Source organism: Takifugu rubripes, chromosome 20 (genome assembly GCF_901000725.2).
Source record: "Takifugu rubripes chromosome 20, fTakRub1.2, whole genome shotgun sequence".
Lineage (NCBI taxonomy): Eukaryota > Metazoa > Chordata > Actinopteri > Tetraodontiformes > Tetraodontidae > Takifugu > Takifugu rubripes.
The window spans coordinates 4,525,166-4,544,366 of record NC_042304.1 but is presented as its reverse complement, the minus strand read 5'-3'; the positions used below and the strand labels follow the sequence as shown (position 1 = coordinate 4,544,366).

The 19,201-nt window shown below is 46.5% G+C and overlaps 1 protein-coding gene and 1 long non-coding RNA gene across 6 annotated transcripts in view; one reads left to right on the top strand and one right to left on the bottom strand.

The window, feature by feature from the left end:
* Positions 1–2,771: 2,771 nt before the first annotated feature.
* Positions 2,772–19,201, top strand: part of palld (palladin, cytoskeletal associated protein) — a 37,018-nt gene continuing 20,588 nt past the window's right edge. For 2 of the 3 annotated variants that reach the window (XM_029827907.1, XM_029827905.1), the window contains exons 1-5: positions 11,851–12,000; positions 16,867–17,042; positions 17,140–17,206; positions 17,919–18,036; positions 18,108–18,170. In XM_029827907.1, coding sequence (XP_029683767.1) covers positions 17,199–17,206; positions 17,919–18,036; positions 18,108–18,170 — 189 coding nt within the window. In that variant the 5' untranslated portion in view covers positions 11,851–12,000; positions 16,867–17,042; positions 17,140–17,198. Of the gene's footprint in view, positions 3,093–11,850; positions 12,001–16,866; positions 17,043–17,139; positions 17,207–17,918; positions 18,037–18,107; positions 18,171–19,201 lie in introns of those variants that run through there. The other variant, XM_029827906.1, reaches the window with a different exon arrangement.
* On the bottom strand, positions 3,099–6,757 carry LOC115247183 (uncharacterized). Of its 3 annotated transcripts, none has more exons than XR_003886237.1 (4): positions 6,524–6,757; positions 4,795–6,213; positions 4,476–4,692; positions 3,099–3,769 (listed from the first exon to the last, which is right to left on the bottom strand). It is a non-coding gene; the product is annotated as an uncharacterized lncRNA (long non-coding RNA). The 3 variants fall into 3 exon arrangements; XR_003886235.1 differs by having other exon boundaries at positions 4,795–6,098; XR_003886236.1 differs by having other exon boundaries at positions 3,099–3,766; positions 4,795–6,098.

The following is a 19,201-nucleotide window of genomic DNA, read 5'->3' as shown; positions in this document are numbered from 1 at the left end:
ACAACAGTGTGAGTGTGAAACATACAATCACACATTAAACATTCAATAAGTGTGAGGTCTGCAGTGATGAATGGAAAGTCAATCCAAACTTATCAGTGCTCGTATTATCAGTAGAAGAAGCCAGGATCTTTCTGACAGCATAAAATATGATAATGGTCTAGAAATAAACCAAGCGAGGCTGCCCTGTCCATTACTAATATTTTTTGAGGAGGGTAAGTGGTAACGGGTAAATGGCGGTTTTTTATGTTTCTTTTGAAAATGAATTTAAAATACACACAACCGAAACATCAGTAAACATATTTACCCGCCAGTGATACAGAAAGTGGGTGGTCTGGGGTTACTGGGTTAACTCAGCTGGATATAGAAGTAACACCGATAACCTGCTGTCACCCTGCGTCATCACAAACATCATCGACTAAATCCTGAACCAGACCTGAACTGACAGGCTGTAATCTTGATGGTGTTGAATGCAACTGCAGGCTAATCATTAGTAAATATTGGTGTTGACTGCAGCCGGATGCATGTTTTCGTTTTTTTTCCTGCATACCTTCTGTTCCCCTTGGTAACACTCACTCTTCATGCCAGTATCCTGGCTGTGAAACCTGAGCCGGGCCAAATATAGCCCCGCACAGTGAACAGTCAGAGTCTGGGACAGATGGAACAGCAGGCCACTGCAGAGGCAGTGTGCAATTGGACCCTGAACCTGTGAGATCCTCCGGACGGTCCGACCAATAAGGCTGCTCTTCTGGAAAGAGAAGCTTTGTTTAGGCTCTTCATTTTTTCCTGAAAATACAAAAAACTTCAACTCTCCAAGACAGGAAACAGAGATTAAACACACAACTAAACCTCAAGGTATGTTGGCTTTGTTTTTGCTGATTTAAAACAGCATTTTAAAGGTTGCTTGTTTTTTTCAAAGGTTACTTAAAGCATCACTCCAGTCATCTGATTTAAAAAATCTGCTGTAGGTCAAAATTATAGCTCTTCTCTTTAGATTTGATGCACTTTTAGCTCCTTTATTTTGTTGTATCATTACATAGAAAGACTCTTTATGGACATATTGTGACTCGCCGATAAAAAAAACCCCAGCAATGAAACTTGTCATTCAGAATCAGTTTGTATTTTCCATGTTCACATCTCATCAGCTCCCACTGCTGCTTCTGTTCAGATATTAGTCTGTTCAATGCTCCCTGTCTTTGGTGATTTAACTGAAAATGGGTTTTACACCTGAGCATGTTCTAGGTTTAAAAGGCTCTTTCCTAAGTTCCGTGTGTGTGTGTGTGTGTGTGTGTGTGTGTGTGTGTGTGTGTGCTGCTGCTGCTGCAGTGAAACGGAGCCCAGCAGATTAAAAATAACAGCAGCTGGTCTTCAGGACGCCATGAGGCACTGAGTGACCCTGCGTCAGACGCGTATCCACACTGACAGCATCAACAACATGTCATTGATTAAGAGTCAATGTCACGAAAGAAGAAATGTCTTAAGCAACACGTGTACGTGATCAGGGAAGCATCAGCTGCGACAAATGTAGCGCACCGCCCACAATGAACAGATTTTATTCCAGTATATTCCTAGTATTGGTTTTGTTTATATGATGTAATTAATGATTTTTGTCGATAGAGGGTTTAAGTGTGAAATAATCCATCATTTTTGGGCGCTGATAATATCCTTCCATTTATAAAATGGTAACCTTCTGCTGGATACATCAGCAGCTATAGGAACGCCAACAGTATGATTGACAATTTTTAAATTCCAGTTTTTAATTTTCACTCAACAGTTAATCTCTACTTAATATTTTTGATAAGACAAAGTTCGAAACACTGGGCATGATAAGATTTCCTTTAATTAAACCTGTCAAACGCCAGTCAAATAGACTGAAGGCAACTGGACAGCCTGTCTGGGAAAAATAAACTGGGAGAGAAATATCAGTGCGCTCTGAACTCAGCTAAGGCCTTTGTTAAATCCCCTCATCCGTGTCCAGACAACACTGGCCTGACTCATCTTGCTAGCTATGGCTGTGGCAGTAAGGGCTCTGGTATTGTGGAGCGAGGGCCTATATTTGAAGCGTAGCTCCTCGAGTCTGACGTCTATTGAACGCACGGTTACACAATGCGTGCGGCATGTGTGCAGTATAAATGTATGTCATTGATAGCAGTTAATCTATATTTCAGGATGCAGGACGGGAGTTGGAATCAGCCACTCCCAATCTCTCATCTCCTAAAGGACCTGGCAGGAGGCGGGACGTTGGAAGGTGATGGAGGAGTGTATTCTGAGGCCTCCTCCGATGGGGAACTCTATCTGGACAGAGTCGCAGAGCTGGATTCTGGGGAGGGGGATTTTGCAGATCTCACTGCCTTCTTGAGTGCTGAAGAGATTAACCGTAGCCTGGACCTGGCCCGGGAGGCCTTTGGTGACCAGTTACCATCTGAAGATTCCTCTAATCCTACGCCCCAGGAGCAGGCTCTCCAAAAGACTTCTGAAAGCCTCCCCACAGACCCCAGCACACAGCTCCATGCCAAGACCCCCCATGTAGATGAAAATAAATCATTTGAGGCTTCTTCCAGTCAGAACGTCCCAGATGAGCAGCAGACCGACGAGGCTCCATCCACGGCCGAGAAGGCAGAACCTCACAAGTCCGTCCACCCAGTTTATAAGCAAGACAAACCAAGGCTGGTTCATGAGGGTCTGGAGCTGAATGAACGATCACCTTCGGCCTCAGAATTCTGTAGCCGAGCTGCCACGTTCATTGAGGAACTCTCCTCCATCTTCAAAGGTTCTGCTCACCACCAGGAAGAGGATTCCTCTTCTCCTGACAGTGGTTATTTGTCTCCAAGGAGTCGACGACCGGCGCCGCAGGGCTCCGTCTCTGCCCCCTCTCTGGCCCCCAGCGAGCCGGGAGAGCCCCACTGCAGCCAGCCCCCTGCGAACCAAGCAGGACCACCGGCTCCTGCAAGGCAGCAACCTCCTGGTGCCCCATCCTCTCAGGAACCACTTTCTCCTCCCTGCTTCCTCCAGAAGCTGAAGAGCCAGGAGGTGGCAGAAGGAAGCCCCATCCACCTGGAGTGTCAAGTCACTGGAAACCCACAGCCATTGGTCAGGTGAGCTTTGGCAAGCTGTTGGGAAGCAACTAGCATCCCTTTTCACTCCATCATGAACCTAAAATTGTTGTATTTTAATATTCTGTGAGGTTTCCTCAAAAGCTTTATAGTTTGATATGAACCACGTGCATCAGGATCTTAAAAATATTAAAATATAGCATCGCGGTAAATCTGAAATGCAGGAATTAACAGCGGTCACATTTAATCACATTGTATTAAGTCAATTCATGCTGGAAAAAAAACAAATTTAAACCACACCTAATAGCACTGCTATGGCATGGCAACCCCCATGAAGTTAGATTGAATGAAAATAACGTGGTAAAATGTTTTCTAAGAGTTCAAAAAAGCAGATTGAGCAATTGTGCATTTGAAAAAAAGAAGGAAAATACTATTAAAAAAAAGTAAAAAATAATCTGCACTCAAATATTAAATCCAGCACAGAGTTCCATGTCTCAAAAGCACAACTGTTAGAAAAGTTGCTCATAAGAGAGTAAAATGACCGCAAAAAAGGTGAGTTTTCTTTTAAAAATGTTGTCTGCTAAGATGAGGTCAGGCAAAGGTCAGAGGGTTTTCACCAACGGTCCAGAGCTTCAGAGTGTCTGTGAGGTGAACCAGCACCGCTGTCAGGGTTCAAACCACTCCAGATAAGCTGGGAGGCCGGGCTGAGAGCATCCCTTCTGCCAGAAAGAGTAAAGAACAAAAGAAGTCAGACGCAGCTGAAGTATACGTCCCGATACTGGTGTGTGTGGGTACACTTCAAAAAGGAGGCTGTTGTTTTAAACTTACTTTAAAAATTGCCTTCAAACATCATAATTGCTTTAATTGAAAAAACAGAACGACGTGATCGTCTGTGCTGAAAAAAGACCCGTCAGGGAAACTTTTAGCTGCAGACTGTGTCGTACGTGAGTTGTCCAGGTTTCACACTCTAAAATGGGTGGTTGGGGGTTCAGCTTCCACATTTATCACTGTTACCTGTGCCAGTTAAAGCCGGGGCCCCGGGTCTGGGGCTCCAGGTTATTTACACCAAACTAAAAATACACGCTGCTCTCTTGTTTCCCAAGGTGTCGGCCTCACCGCCTCAGTTAACGCTCTTGTTTACTCTAAAATCTCACCTGCTCTAATTCAGCTCCTTCTCTGCCCAGGATGTCATTATTTTAGGGTGGAACACGGCCGTCGTGGTAGACTACCAATTAATTATTCCATTAATATCCTCATATAACAAAAGTGTGAGTGGTTGGGCGTTCACCAATCACTTTTTAATTCGTTTTCCACATCCCACCAGGTTGTAATGAGATTTTTATCTTGAGTTTAAAGGACTCCACAGCACTCAGCACACCACACCAAAAGAGCTTGAATTAGAGAACACAAAGTTGGTCACTGGACCTGGATGCGGGGCTCCCCGGTAGTCAACAAGGGCCTCTTCTCTGGATGTATAAATAGTTTCCAGGCGACCAGGAGCGAGGCACAGGAATGCTGGTAATGCAATGACAAGGCGTTTTCTGTCACCAGGCTCCATATCTCCTCGCACCTTCTTCGGGAATATGAAATTAGTCTGCAGAGTGGCTTCACCTCCCCGAAGCTGTGGCCATGCTGAGGTAACCTTAAATAAAAGAGAATGGAAAGGGGAAACGAAGAGTTAAAATTTTGCTTTATTGAGCGAAGATCAAAATTATTGAGATTGATTTGGGATGTGAACAGTCACCCAAACTGAAGCACTTCCACTGAGGTTGCTGAGTGGAGTATTTCTCAGTCTTCAGTCTTCCTTTTCTCTGTTGGGGCACCGGTGCCGCTTGTGTTGGGCACTGGTTGGACTGAACACTAGAGGGCAGCAAAGTCTAAAAGATTCAACACCATGCTGGGCTTCTTCTGCAAGTAGCCTCTACAGAGCTCCAGGGTGTCACAAACAATCTTTATAATCTATTAGTTTTAACATCTCATAAAAGCCAAATATGAACAATGCACACACACACACACACACACACACACACACACACACACACACACACACACACACACACAGCCTTGGACTTCTATCATTGTGAGGACTTCCATCAATATAACATACTCACTCTAACCCTAATCATCATAACTAAACCCAAAACCCCAACCTTGACCTAAACCAAACACCAACCCCAAACTTAAACAACCCAACATTCAAACATTCATTTGAAGTTGTGAGAACCAGCCAAAAGGTCTTCACACCCCAGAAATGTCCTCACTCTCATAGTAAAAGGTATATTTTTGCATATTTTGGTCATGTATATGTATGTATGCATGCACAAGGTCACACCCTTTACCTGCATATCTTCTTTTGCAACACAGTGTTCAGTGTAGACTGTCAACTGCGTGAACGTGCACGGATGTGTAAAACGTGCGTGTGCGTGGCACAGAGGTCGATTTACTAACGAACGAGCTGCTGAAACAAAGGAGGACGCTCCTCTTTCTGCTCCCTGCTGCACCAGTGCGCTGGTGCCAAGCTGGTGCCAACATTTTGCACGGCCACTCCGAGAGACATTCCTGGTGTTTCGGCGGTGGGTGTGGCCTCCTGAGGTCAGCCGCAATTTGTCTTGGTAAAAACAGAGCCCTGCAGTTCTGGGAGCCTGGTATTTCTCAGTGTGTCTTCATGTACTTTACACATTGCTCCATGCAGGGCTCTGCTTATAATGATGCATGTGTAGTGTTGGGATGTGCACGTTGTATCCTAGTGGGAAGCACTTTGCGCATTTCTGGAGTATGAGGTAATTTTGGCTTTTCTTCTTCCTCCTCCTGGATCAAGATTGTTTGGTGATACATGAGAGGAGGAGCCACTGTAAGAGTGTCTATTTAGTGGTTGGAGAAAGCCTCTCTAAATAGTGTCATCTTGCTGGTGTTGGTGCTGGCTGGGCAGATCACTAACCTCTCCAGAATCACTCGATGACAGATTTCATGTATTATTGTAGGAAACAGTTGACCAAGCCGGCGAAGGGTGGAGCTGGTTTAGAACAGATCACAGTTTCCTCTTTAACGCTGTTATCAGCAAACAGATAAGAAAATAGTCTCGACACTCATCTCTTACATGAAAACGCAGCGGTCAAATGAGCGCAGTGTAATTAAGATGGACATCAGACGCAGGCCAATCATGCTGAAACAGGTTTTGAGGGTTAAAATGATGGATTTGGTCGTAAACTTCACACAAGCTGCTGTCACCAACGTCAGCGGCAGCAAACTTTCCAGCTCAGGGATTCAATACAGCAAATTAAATCTAAATTTTTCTGCACAATTTCATTTTATGCTAACTCGTTCTCTGCTATGTACAGCGCGTAGGCGCACGTGTTTCTGCAGTTTGATGGAATAACTAGAAAAAAAGCGAGTGCATTTAGCCTCACGGAGTGAGTAATCAGTTCAGACATAGACAAACGGTTTTTGTGTCAGAGTTCATTTTTCTCGCTGACCTTTTTGGAGCGGCGTCGACTTCCCACACTTCCACACACAGAACGATGTGAGTTTGGCCCACAGGACCGGCCGGTGGCTGCAGAACCGGAGCTGGCAGTTACAGTAGGCCTCCCTCCTCTCTCAACCAGACTGAGTATGAGGTCATTGCAGGTGACCCGGTGCTGACTCATGACGCATGCTGGCTGTAACGCGGCGTGTTTGGCCTCTTTCAGGAAGAACATCATTTAAAAAATCTCCCCCCATGGGCTCATTTGATCTCTGCAGGAGGAGAGAGGAAACTGTTCTGGTATTTTTAATACCTACTTTTGCCGAGCGTTTAAGAAGCATGATGTCATTTTATATTTAAGCTCCAAATAATGAGCAGGGATGGATGGTGGGGTGGGGTGGGGGGTGCACTCATAGCTAAAATTAATACTTTGTGTGGACTATTTGATGGAAGCTTAACATTCCTGAAGTGTGAAAACATTTCAGAGGGTGTAGCTATAGCTGTGGACACTGTAGGAAGCTCTAACACGCTGCTGTGAGGTATTCACTTTGACGCATTATTGATCTCGCACCCTGCTGACAGCTCGGCTGCCTCCGAGGCTGCGTGATGCACCTGTGCACTGAAATCGTACATCGTGTTCGTCACTGGACCTGGAGAAAAAGATAAAATGAGCAGGAAGAATCTTTTTGTTCAGCTCACCTAATATGCGGATTCACCACTGTCAAACCTGACCACGCCCCCCCGCAGACGCCACAAATGCATCCAGTTAGATCTTCCAGAGAGACGCACGTCAACACTTTTCCTCAGCAGCGTGTTAAAGACGGCTGTGACGGACAGATCCGTCCTGTTTGGCCCGCTGCCCTTTCAGAGACAGAGTGTGAAGTTTCACCCAACACGGTGTGACTTTTCCTCCCTTCTGGCCTTACCATCCATCCATCCATCTATCTATCTATCTATCTATCTATCTATCTATCTATCTATCTATCTATCTATCTATCTATCTATCTATCTATCTATCTATCTATCTATCTATCTATCTATCTATCTATCTATCTATCTATCTCCATTTGTCTGTCTGTCTGTCTGGGTTGGGGGTCAGAGGTCACTGAAGGGTGTGTGGGGATGAGGCAGGTCTGTGGGGGAGAAAGGGGCCTGATGGTGGAGGCATTTGTGGCTCAGGATCGGGGCCGCTGATCGCTGACAGCAGCGTTTTAAAACCACATTTTTTGCGTGGCGACAGCAGCAGAGCAGCGGACGCATTTGTCTCTGTCCATGTCCCGCTGACGTTAGAGTCGAGGCAAGTACAAAAGGTTCAGGCAAGACCTTCCAAAGTGGACAAAGAGGTCAGAAAGAGTTAATGACCGAAGGGAGGCAGTGAAAGATGGGAGGGGACGGCGCTCTGTCAGGGGTTACATAAGCAGATCAGTGACAGTTGAAGAAGAGGAAGAGTCTCTTTAATATGAACCATGTCCGCTGTGGACAAAAGCAGCGATGGTGCAGGGCGGGGGGACGGTAATCTAAAACTACTTCAACAGGAGGATGTCTACAGGAAACACTGTAAATCCTGACCTCTGCTCTCTCATTGCTGGCTCCGTCGCCGTTCTACCGGCCCCGGCCGGCTGTGGACGCTCGGTGGTGCGTGAACGCTGCCTTCCTGTCGCATCACCACAGCTTGAATTACTCAAGCCTCACAACAAGTGCCCCACCATAAACTCTGACCATTTCAAATAGAGCGTAGGAAATGCACAGTGATGCTGATGACAGGTTCCTGTTCCTGGAATGGTGTTTCGGGGCCCCCTCCCCCCCGGCTTCCCCCGTTCACCCACTAAATGACTCTTCTGCTATTCATCATCCTCGGTCAGGCCTGGCCATCAGATCCAGCTTACAGTCATCTGCCTTTTGATGAGACATTTCTGGCTGTTATTTCGCTGGATTCCTGCGCGCACGCCAAAGAGCCCTGTTTGATGTCGAGGCCGATTCAATTACAAACCGCCGCCGACATTCAAATGGTGGAATTTTAGTGCGTGTTTTTCAGCCGTGAGTGTGAAATCTGTGTAAGCGCGGCGCGTGCAAATCCGCCCGGGCATTAGCAGCGGGGATGCTTGTTTTACAAGCATGCAAGAGGTCAGACGGGGCTCATAAAGACGAGCGAAGGCCCCGTCTTCTCATGTACATGTGGCGGGATAATAGCGGCGTGAAGCTTTTACACAGAAGGTCAGGAAAGAGCTTTGTCCCTCAGTCTCTCTCTGTCTGGTGGATATTGCCCAGCTCTTCCTTTTTTATGCTATTTTTAACTCCTGCTATCTTGGCACGGCTCACAGGGTTCATAAGCTAAAATAAAAGGCTGTAAACTGCGATGACACAGTTAAGGGCCTGATTCCAGCTGCTCCGTCACTGAAGCTCTTCATCTCTTTCAGTAAACCTTTGCTGGCAGACGTCTTGCTGTAATTTGTTGTCTCTTAATTACAGGCTGCAGGTTTCAGGTATTAGCATCCACCTTCAGGGAGCCTTTGGTGGAGATTTGGCATGAAAATAGGGAAAGATGGTAGGGCTGTAATGAGAAACTGATGTTTTGGTACCGATTTGTGGATAATGGAACTGGTTCACAAAAATCAGGGGGTACCTGAGCAACAAAGCGGACGCTGTGCACGTATACAGCAGGGTTACTATAGAAACACAAACGGAGTCTTTACAATACTACAGGAGAGCAGTGTTGGAGGATTGGAGTGAAGTCGTAGAGGCGTGCAGCCAACCAGCTCTGTGTGGTTCAGCCACTGCATTAAACTCCATCTATCATTACGGAGTTATGATCCATACTAACAATTACACTTACACGGGGTCTGTCTCCGTTTGTAATTACCCAGTGGGAGGAAGATCGATGACTGTGGTTAGGAGAGAAAGAAGGTAGAGTTTTATTTTAAAGTGGGGGGATTTAAAGCATTGATGTGACCACTTAGTTGGTGTGTGTCTGCAAGTAGACCTCTGAGCATCCTGCAGTGCTCACATTAATGCTCACTGATGGGTGAGTAAATGTGGGTAAAAATGGGTCAAAATGTGCCGAATCAGCGCCTCACTGCTGAGATAACTGACCCCGTTGGCCCACGGTCAGTGTTGCCGTTTAAACATATGAACACATTTATTTTATATTGGTGAAATGTTTATTATCACCTCCTTCTGGATGTTAGCGTTTGTTGGCTTTCACGCTGGATTTATTTGACATTTGGGAGGATACATCGTCCTGACTGTATGACATCATGAGAGGACAAACACTGTTTCTGTTTTCGTTAGTGTCCTTTGGTTTCCTTGGAAATGACCCTCATTAATATGATGATGTCAGCCGACCCTTGAAGGACCTTCGGCACTGGAATAATGTGGACAAATGAGTGTCTGACTGAAAGGCGTGAATGTTCCAAGCTCAAGCTTGTTGGTGTTAATTTTAGGGCCATAAAATTACTCAAGTCAAAGTCCTAAAGAAGCTGAAATGTGCTTAAGAATCTATAATATCGGATTAATCTGTTCTCAGTAGTGACAACGAGGCATAAGTGATACAAAAGTGACAGGAAACAAGCAGATTATTGCTATTTTTTCCTTAAATGTTAACACATGCCCCCTAGTTAGAAGCGCTGCTCAAATGCTGATTTCTTGGCCCAAACAACAGATGTAAATATGTGCGACTGTGGGTGGCATGTTGCTACGGTGGTTAGCTCAGTCCCCTCATAGTAGGAAGATTCTGGCTTCATTTCCAGCTCGCGCCTCCGTGAGGTTCTTCGGGGATTCCCGTTTTTTTCCCACAGGCCAAAAAACACGAGCGTTTAGTTGATGGGAGACGTTAAATGTAAATGCTACGCGTGTCCTGAGGGGGGCTGGTGAGGTGTCCATGCTGTGGTCCAAGCCTCTCACCCAATGACTGCTGGGATAGACTGCCCCCCCCTCCCCAAGATTAGAAATAGTTGTCAGTTAACAGAAAATAGCTGGATGATTGCTATTATCTGACCGTTACTATAGTCTGAACCTGATAACATCTCTCTCACACACACTCCAACACTCACACGCATTCACACACTTTTAATGAACTTCTCAGCAAGCTGTCTTCTTGTTGTGGTGGGTTTTTTAAACGGCACAACAACTCGTCAGTCACACAAACATATGCATACAATTAAATAAAATCTTTCCTCGTCGTCATCAAGATTTTTACAGACAACAATTTGTGGAACCTTCATGTCATTATTGGCGAAAATGGCAGATGATCCATGTGTTTTTTTCCCCCTCCGCAAACCAAAGGATTTGAATGCAAGAGTTGCCTGATTACAGTGTTTCTACTGCTGGGACGAGATGTTGTTAGCTGCACCGCGTCCAGGCCTGGTAACAAGCCCCGCAAATAATCCCGTCTGCCTCATCCCCAGTGGTCCTCAGGCCTCTCACTGGCAGGGACCAAAATATCGCTGCATCTGTGCGCTGTAAAGCCCGAACGGAGCCCCTGCAGAGAGGGAATCAAACCACACCCTCCGGTTCTGCTGTGGACTCCGCATCAGGAACCGTCTCTAAATAAACCGCAAATACCAGATTTATGTATGCTGACCTATGTGAATTTGTCCCGTCTGGGATTTTCATATGCTCAGTCTGTGTGTGTGTGTGTGTGTGTGTGTGTGTGTGTGTGTGTGGGGGGGGGTGGGCAGTCACAGTAGCCACAACCATTTGTCTTGCCAGGTGCTACGAGCTCAAAATGGCCTATTTAGAGCCTGACTTAAGCGAGCTATTTTTGTAGGGGCCTAACTGGGCTTTTAAAGCGGCCCACTTGCTTCTGGCATGTGGGATTTATTAAGTATGTGCCAGCATGTTTAGTGTGCTCCCTCTTTGTGTCCAACCAGAGTACCTACTGTTGCACCTCTCTCATTATTCCCCCCCCCGGCAGCCGGGGGCCAGTGGCCCCGGGCTACAGCACACCGTGGTCTAACTGGACCCATACAGGAACAGAAAAGGGGACGTTTATTCCACCTGTTATGTTGGAGTCTGCAAGAACAGAAACAGCCTCTTTGGTTTGTTTTAAAGCCCTCAAAATGCATCAAAATAGAGGTTGTTTACCTGTTTTCTGCCATGACGCGGCGGGTTTTGGGTTCATCCTTCCTGTGCAAGAGAGGAACAAATACGGAGACAATACACACGACCACAAAAATGATGTGAATGCGTTCGGTGTGGGCGACATCACAGCAGTTTAGGCCTCTGAGAAAGCTCTTAAATGTGATGTTTTTCCCCTGCTCTTCTGTCTTGAGTGGAATTTGGCTGTTTGGGGTTGCTCCCTCCCTCTCTCCCTCCGCCGTCCATGCATGGCGTGACTCAGACTGGCAGTCCTGGTGTGAGAGTGTCAGTGGCTCCAGTCTGTGTCATGCTGTCAGCAGGACACACTCTGAGTGTCTTAGTCCAAAACTGAAACCAAGGGAATCAGCCAAAAACCTTCACCTGACCTGGAAGAGTGCAGCCTACATAAGTCAGGTACAGAGGAGCCTTTTTTAATTTTGCTTATATAGTTGGGAAATAGCTTTGATGTGAGGTGTTTTACTGTAAAAAGTTTGCGATCTGCTGCCGTAATGGAGATTAGAAGATTAATTATCGAGCGAGAGTCCAGTCATACGGCTGAGATCACACCGAGCTTTTCGGGATTAGGCTTCCCGGCATTTGGAGCAGCGGTCCGCCGCTGATACCGTCGAATCTTTGACGTTTGTCTTTTTAAAGGGAAACCAAATGTGAGTGAGATGAAAGTGAATGAGTTGATCTTCAACTCAGAATTCTAGCGATTTCAACATGTGTGTGTGTGTGTGTGTGTGTGTGTGTGTGTGTGTGTGTGTGTGTACAGTGGAGGCATCCCCATAGGTGCAGAGGTGTGTCCACTTGTAGCCCAGCTGCTGTCTATGTCTGTCATTTTACTATTTAAGATGTCTTTGTTCTATTTATGTCTCCCAACCCTCTCTCGCTCTCTCTTTCACACACACACACACACACACACACACACACAAACACACACACACACACACAGACACACACAAATTTAAAATGAACATATAACACCACCACCGAAGAAGTCACAACCTTCTCCATCTCCACTCACCTCACCGATCTCCCTGGATTCACCACTGAAGAGTCCGTTGTCGGATAAATGCCATTCCGACATGGATTCAGGGTGCTTCCGGTCACATCTTTGACTGTCATCCGCAGCTGTCCGCTGTCCAGAATGTTCCGCTGAACTGTGACCCCGGCGTTCGAACAGAGCCCGGTCTCCAGATGGTCTCTGCTCCTCTGGCTGCCTCCACTTCTGTTGCATGAACAGGAGGAACGCTTCAACTTTATCCCGGGGTTGTTCATAGTTCTTTTTCTCAGGGCGACCATTTAGGTCATATAAAGCAAAGTAGGATTTGAAATGATCATTTCAGTGTGGAAATAGTGTTCTAGGAGTTTGGCTGCAGACTCTTTAAAGTCCGTTCTCATGGCTGCAGCTGGCTCTGGACATTTTTTTTTCAAGTTTTTGTTTATTTACCCCAGTTGTTAGCGTGCACCGGTCGATAATTTTGCTTCAACAGCCTCTTAACACGCACAGAAGAACCAACACTTCAGATGCAATATTTCAGTGTCCCATTGTTTAAAACATTACACTCAGCATCAGATTTTCTTCTCTTAATTAATCTTCTATTAACCATTTCCAGTAATCTCGAGCTGAGTCCACATCTTTAGACTGCGAAGGCAAACCCAGGCAGGTCAACGGAGCTCTCCCCTGGTTGTGTGCCAAGTGTGCTCGCCACTGCATAAAAAAATCAAGAAAAAAGTAACAGAAGACTCACAAAAAATGCACAAGAAACTCAGAGAGACACAACAACAGCACTAAACTAAACAACACAACATTTATTAAACCTTAAACTGTGTATTGCCAAAGATTGTGGGTGAGGCATTGATAGAGAGATAAAACTTCCTGGATTTTATTTTAACCTTTGTTTTTTGTTTATCGCTGCCATAATAGCCTGCGGGGAATTGTGTAGCCGGTTAACATCATTAGCAATCATGCAACACGCTAACATCTAGCTGAGGCCTCTTGGAGGTCCTTGAATGTTTCATTGTTAGAAAGAACCAACACGTAAACCCAAACCAGCTCAAATTAAAAGTCCCCATGTCACTTTCATTTGGACTGAAAATGCAAATTCTTGTTTCCAGGTTTCATCTTTTTGACATGACACGATCAACATATTAACATTTAAAAACCTGCAAATGATCAACAGTGTATAAATATAGTTATTTCTGTACATTGACTAACATATTTTAATCACTGGTCTAGGAAAGAGACGTGTGGTCATATGCAAAGTTGCTATAATAAAGGGGTCTGTGGGTGGAATAAATGCTTTAGCATCACTGGTGAATTTGTAGTGTTTTCACTGTTTCTTGTGTTGATCAACTCACTCGGCATCTGTGGGGAAACCCGACCGGCTTTCTCATCGTGGCTTTGCAGAATTATGAGACTTCTGTGTCGTGGGTGAGAAAGTCGTGACGTCCCAGTCGAGCTCTGCTAAAGTTTGTCATTAAGCTTCGCTGCCGCACTTCAAGTCCAGTAGCTTTTTGGTCGACGTCGGGTAAACTCGCCAGCTACGCCAGAAACATGCTAATCTGGCCCCTCCTCGTAGTCCGGATCGATCGCTGCCTGATTGGCAGTTATGTCGAGGTCAGAGTTAGAACTGCGTCGTCCTTCCTTCTCTCTCAGCTCTGCACTTTGGCCTCGGCTGCTTTGGGTTTGTGGTGAAACTGAGCTTGACTTGAGAAAATTTTTTCCATCAACAGCAGCAAATAACATCAGGGTCAGGCGAGGAGAGCGCGGCCCTGGGCAAGAAACGCCGAGGCCGGGCTAGCGGGGAGAACAATGGCCCTTTCTGTGGAATGTATGCACGAACAGGTTCGCACAGGGGTCCCTTGGTGAATGTAAAGAGCACCATCTGGCATCGGCTGGCTTAAATGTTGTATTTATAGATGCTTGCTGAGATGGTATCCATATCTGGTGGACCTGTTGGTCATCTTGAAGCTAGTTTGCATGTGTGGTTTTTGTGCTAAGAGGAAAATGAGTGTTGGGTTCTGGGAACACTGCGCTTTCATCCAGAACTGCAGCTCAAACACAGCCCGGTTCCCCTCCAAACAAGACTTTTGATGGTTTCTGGTCCTTGATTCATGTTTATGCTGCTCACCACGTTGAGCCCATTCCACAGAAAGAGAGGCGATTAAAGGAACATTACTGTCTGATTCTAAATGAGTTTAGTCAGTCATTATGGGTAATGGCTGATCATTACGGCTGATTGATAAAGGCTTTTATTGCTGTGGTGGTTTGTGCTTCCTAGTCCCGCTCAGTCAACCCTCAGGAGAGCCACGGAGAACCTGCTCCATCAAATTTCCACCCCAAACAAATTTCCATTTTCATTTATTACTCTCACTGGGAAGATGAGTCTCCGTGTCATCCCAGAATCAGGTCTTTGTGCCACAACAGATGGAAAAATACTCCAAAGATATCGTCTTTCTTTTCCAAAAAAAAAAAAAAAAGACAGCATGACTGATGACTGTCTGGATTATAAATTTATCTTTTTGGGTTTTGTTCACATGATACTGCAGGGAAACAGTATTTTCTTTAGTCGGGATCTGGACAGATTCAGGCCACGCTGTGAAAAGTATATCCCTCTGTCTCCGTTCACTATAGCTACGCTAACAAAACACACACTTCCAGTTGCACAATAGTCATTAGTTGAATGATGTCATGTGTGACAGTAATCCCTTTTTCTGCTTTGAGGCTGCTCAAACATCCAACATCTAGCGTAAATCATTGTGATAATACGTTGATGAATACAGTGAGATTTAAAAGAGCTGGTTTAAGTGGGTCTAAATCAGAATCATTCTAATTACACTCACTATTGCTTAGGTTTGAGCTTTGAATGTTATTTTAATGGAGCATTTTTGCACCACTGTGGCAGCAGCTACTTCAATAACAGCACCAGCATGACTGACAGTCAGAATGCTAAAAGCTAAAATGCTAACAATGGATCTTCTGTGACTGCTCGGACAGACTGAAGCCTCCGCTGAGACAGTCTCTCTTTGGTAAAACAGAGATTTTACTTTCTCACCTGCCTTAACTTTACAACGGTGGACTTGAAAATAAATAAAACCACTTTTCCATGATGTCATCCGCCTTTTTGAGTCGTCTTTTCTCATTTTGACCGCGATCCTGACAGACTCATTTTGAAACCGCCTCGGCCTTCAGACCAATCACCTCTCTGCTGGTGATGGGCTGCCGTCGGCTCAGAGTTTTGCAGTCACGTAGCGCGGGGTCCTTGAGTGGCCCCCACCCCCCCACGGTCTGGATAAGTCTTTGATAGCTGCTGGCATGCTCGCCAACAACTCTCGACCTCTGACCCTCTGAGCGAGGATGAGGTCTCCTTGCTCTCCCTCACAGCTGTTCATTATCTCCATGTCACAAACTTTTCTCCTGCCGTGGCACACGCCAGCGTCTGTCTGCGTGCCTGCCCGCCAACTTTCCGTTGTTTCATTCCGCCACGCGATAACAGAGAGGAAGTCCCCCGGGGAGATTACATGCCTGTTCCACCTGTCTCTGCCGCTGATTCATGACTCGCTGTCATTCCAGACAGCCAACGAGCGTTACATTTTCTCCTGTTTCACCCGCCCTGACTCACAGCCACTTTCACCCTCCGTCTGCGCTCACCCCCCCACTCAGGCGCGGATGCTGCTGTATGAGGAGGCGTCTACAGGTGTCGGCTGATGAGCGACTCTCTGACCGACATTCTGAGGTGCGCAGTTGCTAATTGGCTGATAATTAAAAACGTTGATATTTGCTTTTGGGACCCCGTGAATTCCTGGAAGGACCGCTTTGTTTTTTACAGCTCTCTGTTCTGGGTGAGGTGGCAGCTGTTATTAGAGTGGTAATAAGCTGCTAGGGAGCGTGGGTATTTTCATTTGATGAGCCATAACGTAGGGGAGGGTTAGGCCCTCTGGGAGGTGGCGCGGGGTCTCTCAGGATGCCTGCCCGAACACACACACCTCTGACTGGAAAGAGGAAAAGGGTGTGTGTTTCCCGTAGCGCCGCGTCCCCCTGCTGCCCCAGGCTGGCAAACGTTTCTCAGACGTACCCAAAGGAGAAGGTGTGTGAATTCATGGATGTTACGCAGGCGAAAATTAGTCCTGCGCAGGTCTGATGAGGCCAGTTTCAAATCTCAGCCTCGCTTTCTCTCGCTGCCTGCGTTGTATTAATAAATAAAGCTGCACATATTTGGAGGAATTTGGAATGGCAGCGATCCGCTAAAGTGCCAAAACTGCCTCTTCTTCTAGGTGGTTCTGCGAAGGCCGAGAGCTGCACAACTCTCCCGACATCCAGATCTCCAGTGATGGTGTCCTGCACACGCTGGTGATCAGCGAAGCCTTCGAGGACGACACGGGACGCTACACCTGCATAGCCTCCAACTGCCTGGGGGCCGACAACACGTCTGCTGAGGTTTACATCGAAGGTCCGGTCTTTTTTTGGTTTCTGCAGAGCTTCATCTGCACAGCAGATCCATATTTTTGGTTTGAAATGGGATCCGTATGTTTGTATCATTCCTACAGGAGCGTCATCATCAGATTCAGACGGAGAGGGCGCTGCGTCCCACCTGAGATCCGGAACCATGCCTCAGTATGTACTGTATGTTTTAACCTGATCTTATTACTTCGGTCAACCTTTGACCCCTGATCGGGTTAACTGAGACCTGAAGCCGCCTGTCAGGTCTGGTGTCTTTAACTGGGCCCTTAAAAGGCCCTTAAAGAGCCCTAACACAAACCAGTGCACAGGTCACGCTCCTAATGAGAGGTGCAGGAGGTCGGCATGGAAACCCAGCCAGGATTGTCCTGTATTCCAAACCTTCTCTGAGGTTGAGAGTCTGTAGAGCTCCAGATGTCTTTGTTTAACTTCTAGCTGTTACAAAAGAGGCCGTATGTATTTATGTATCATTAAAATTGCTGTTTTCTTCCCGTCCGCAGTCCTCGGCAGTTGTCTCACAGAAAAATCTGGAACACATAAATGTTTATAGTTATATCGACTTGGGCTGAAATATGGACGGTTCAAAATGTTCAAACATTTCTGCATTTAATCCATTTAGAGAACTCTCCTCGTTTATGCGCTTCCCCTGTGCTCCAAACATTTTTCATCTGTATCTTTTGTATAAATCTGCTTCTGCCGGTCTTGCTTCCTGATTCCCTCTTTTGTGTACACCAGGATGACTGATATCATCTAAATGGCTGGAAACACAATTTTCCTTGATTTGGACATCACATTTGGAATAAATGCATGTCATGTGGTCAAGCCGCGTTCCTCAAGTTGCACCGCCTTTGCTTTTGGACCATTCTAGAGTTCAGAAGAAGACCACATCGATGTCCCTGACCATCCGCTCGTCCTCGCCTAAGACCCCCGAAGCCCTTCCTCATCGCTCCACCCTGGTCCAGGCGCTGTCTCAACCGTCGCCGAGGGTAAGACATCAGCCTAAAGGCTCTACACGCAAATGTCTCCGACCCCTGAATGGAATGTTCCTGTGCTCCAGATGCAGAGCCCCGTGTCGTCCCTGTACGCCGGCGAGGTGTCAGGCCCCCCCATATTCACCAAGGTCAGTCTGAGCACGTGTGACCGCACGTTTTGCACAAGTCTTCCTTTGGAAAATCCCATGTCACATCGATCCTTTCACGGGAGTAATGTTTGAGCTTGGATACGTTCTGCTTTTTCTCCTGCTTTCATTCTGGTTTCGTGTTTTGTGGTTAACTCTAATAAAAGATTTTTCCAGCCGCGGTGCGGAGATTCGCTTCCATTTGGCTTTTAAAACATCAGGCAAAAAAAAAAAAGATGGGCTGTTCTGATGTTGGGAAGGGAGACTTTAGTTTGTGTTTGATGGTTTTGAATTAAAGACTGTCTCCGGTCCTCCAGTTAGTTCATACAGGCTCCACAAAACCATGTTTTCATGGAAATGCTCACGAAGGGCATGGTGCCACTTTTAAATGCTTTTCGCTCTGCTATTGAGATCTCCTCTCACTTAGAAACGAGCAGACTTGCAGACCGTCGTCTCCCAGTGCTGCGCTAAGAATCCCGTACACGTGTAGCCTGTGCACGTCCCATAATAACAGCATTCAGGCCTGCGGCTTTCAGCGGTGGAGGTCAGATAGAACAAGCGTCATGAGCACCTCCTCCCCCCAGCTCAGACTCCCCAGCTCCCCCCCAGGCTGTGAGTCTTGTGCCGGCAGGACTCAGGCAGGCTGAGGCAGCCCACTAGGGTCACATCTCTCTCACTCTCATTCAGCCGGTCGGGACCTTAAATCATTTTCTGTTTTATTTCAAAAGGACATTTGTTTCTCGTCACCTCCTCCCACCACCGGGCGGCTTTTAAAAACTTTAATCGTCTGGCTGAGGACGGTCGCCCCTGTTGAAGTCAGTGCTGTGGTATCACCTGTACAACACACACAGCCTTTACATTCCTCTAAAGGAGAAGCTGGGGTAATTACTGCTGACGCTGAGTGCACGTGTTGATGGACTCGTGTCCTGTTATCTAACACACGGCCCAGCGCTGACAGAAGCCCGTCCACCAGCCTCTGTGGTCGTATTTATGCACCACCATAGGCTGGATGGAAGCAGGTGCCTCCACTGGTG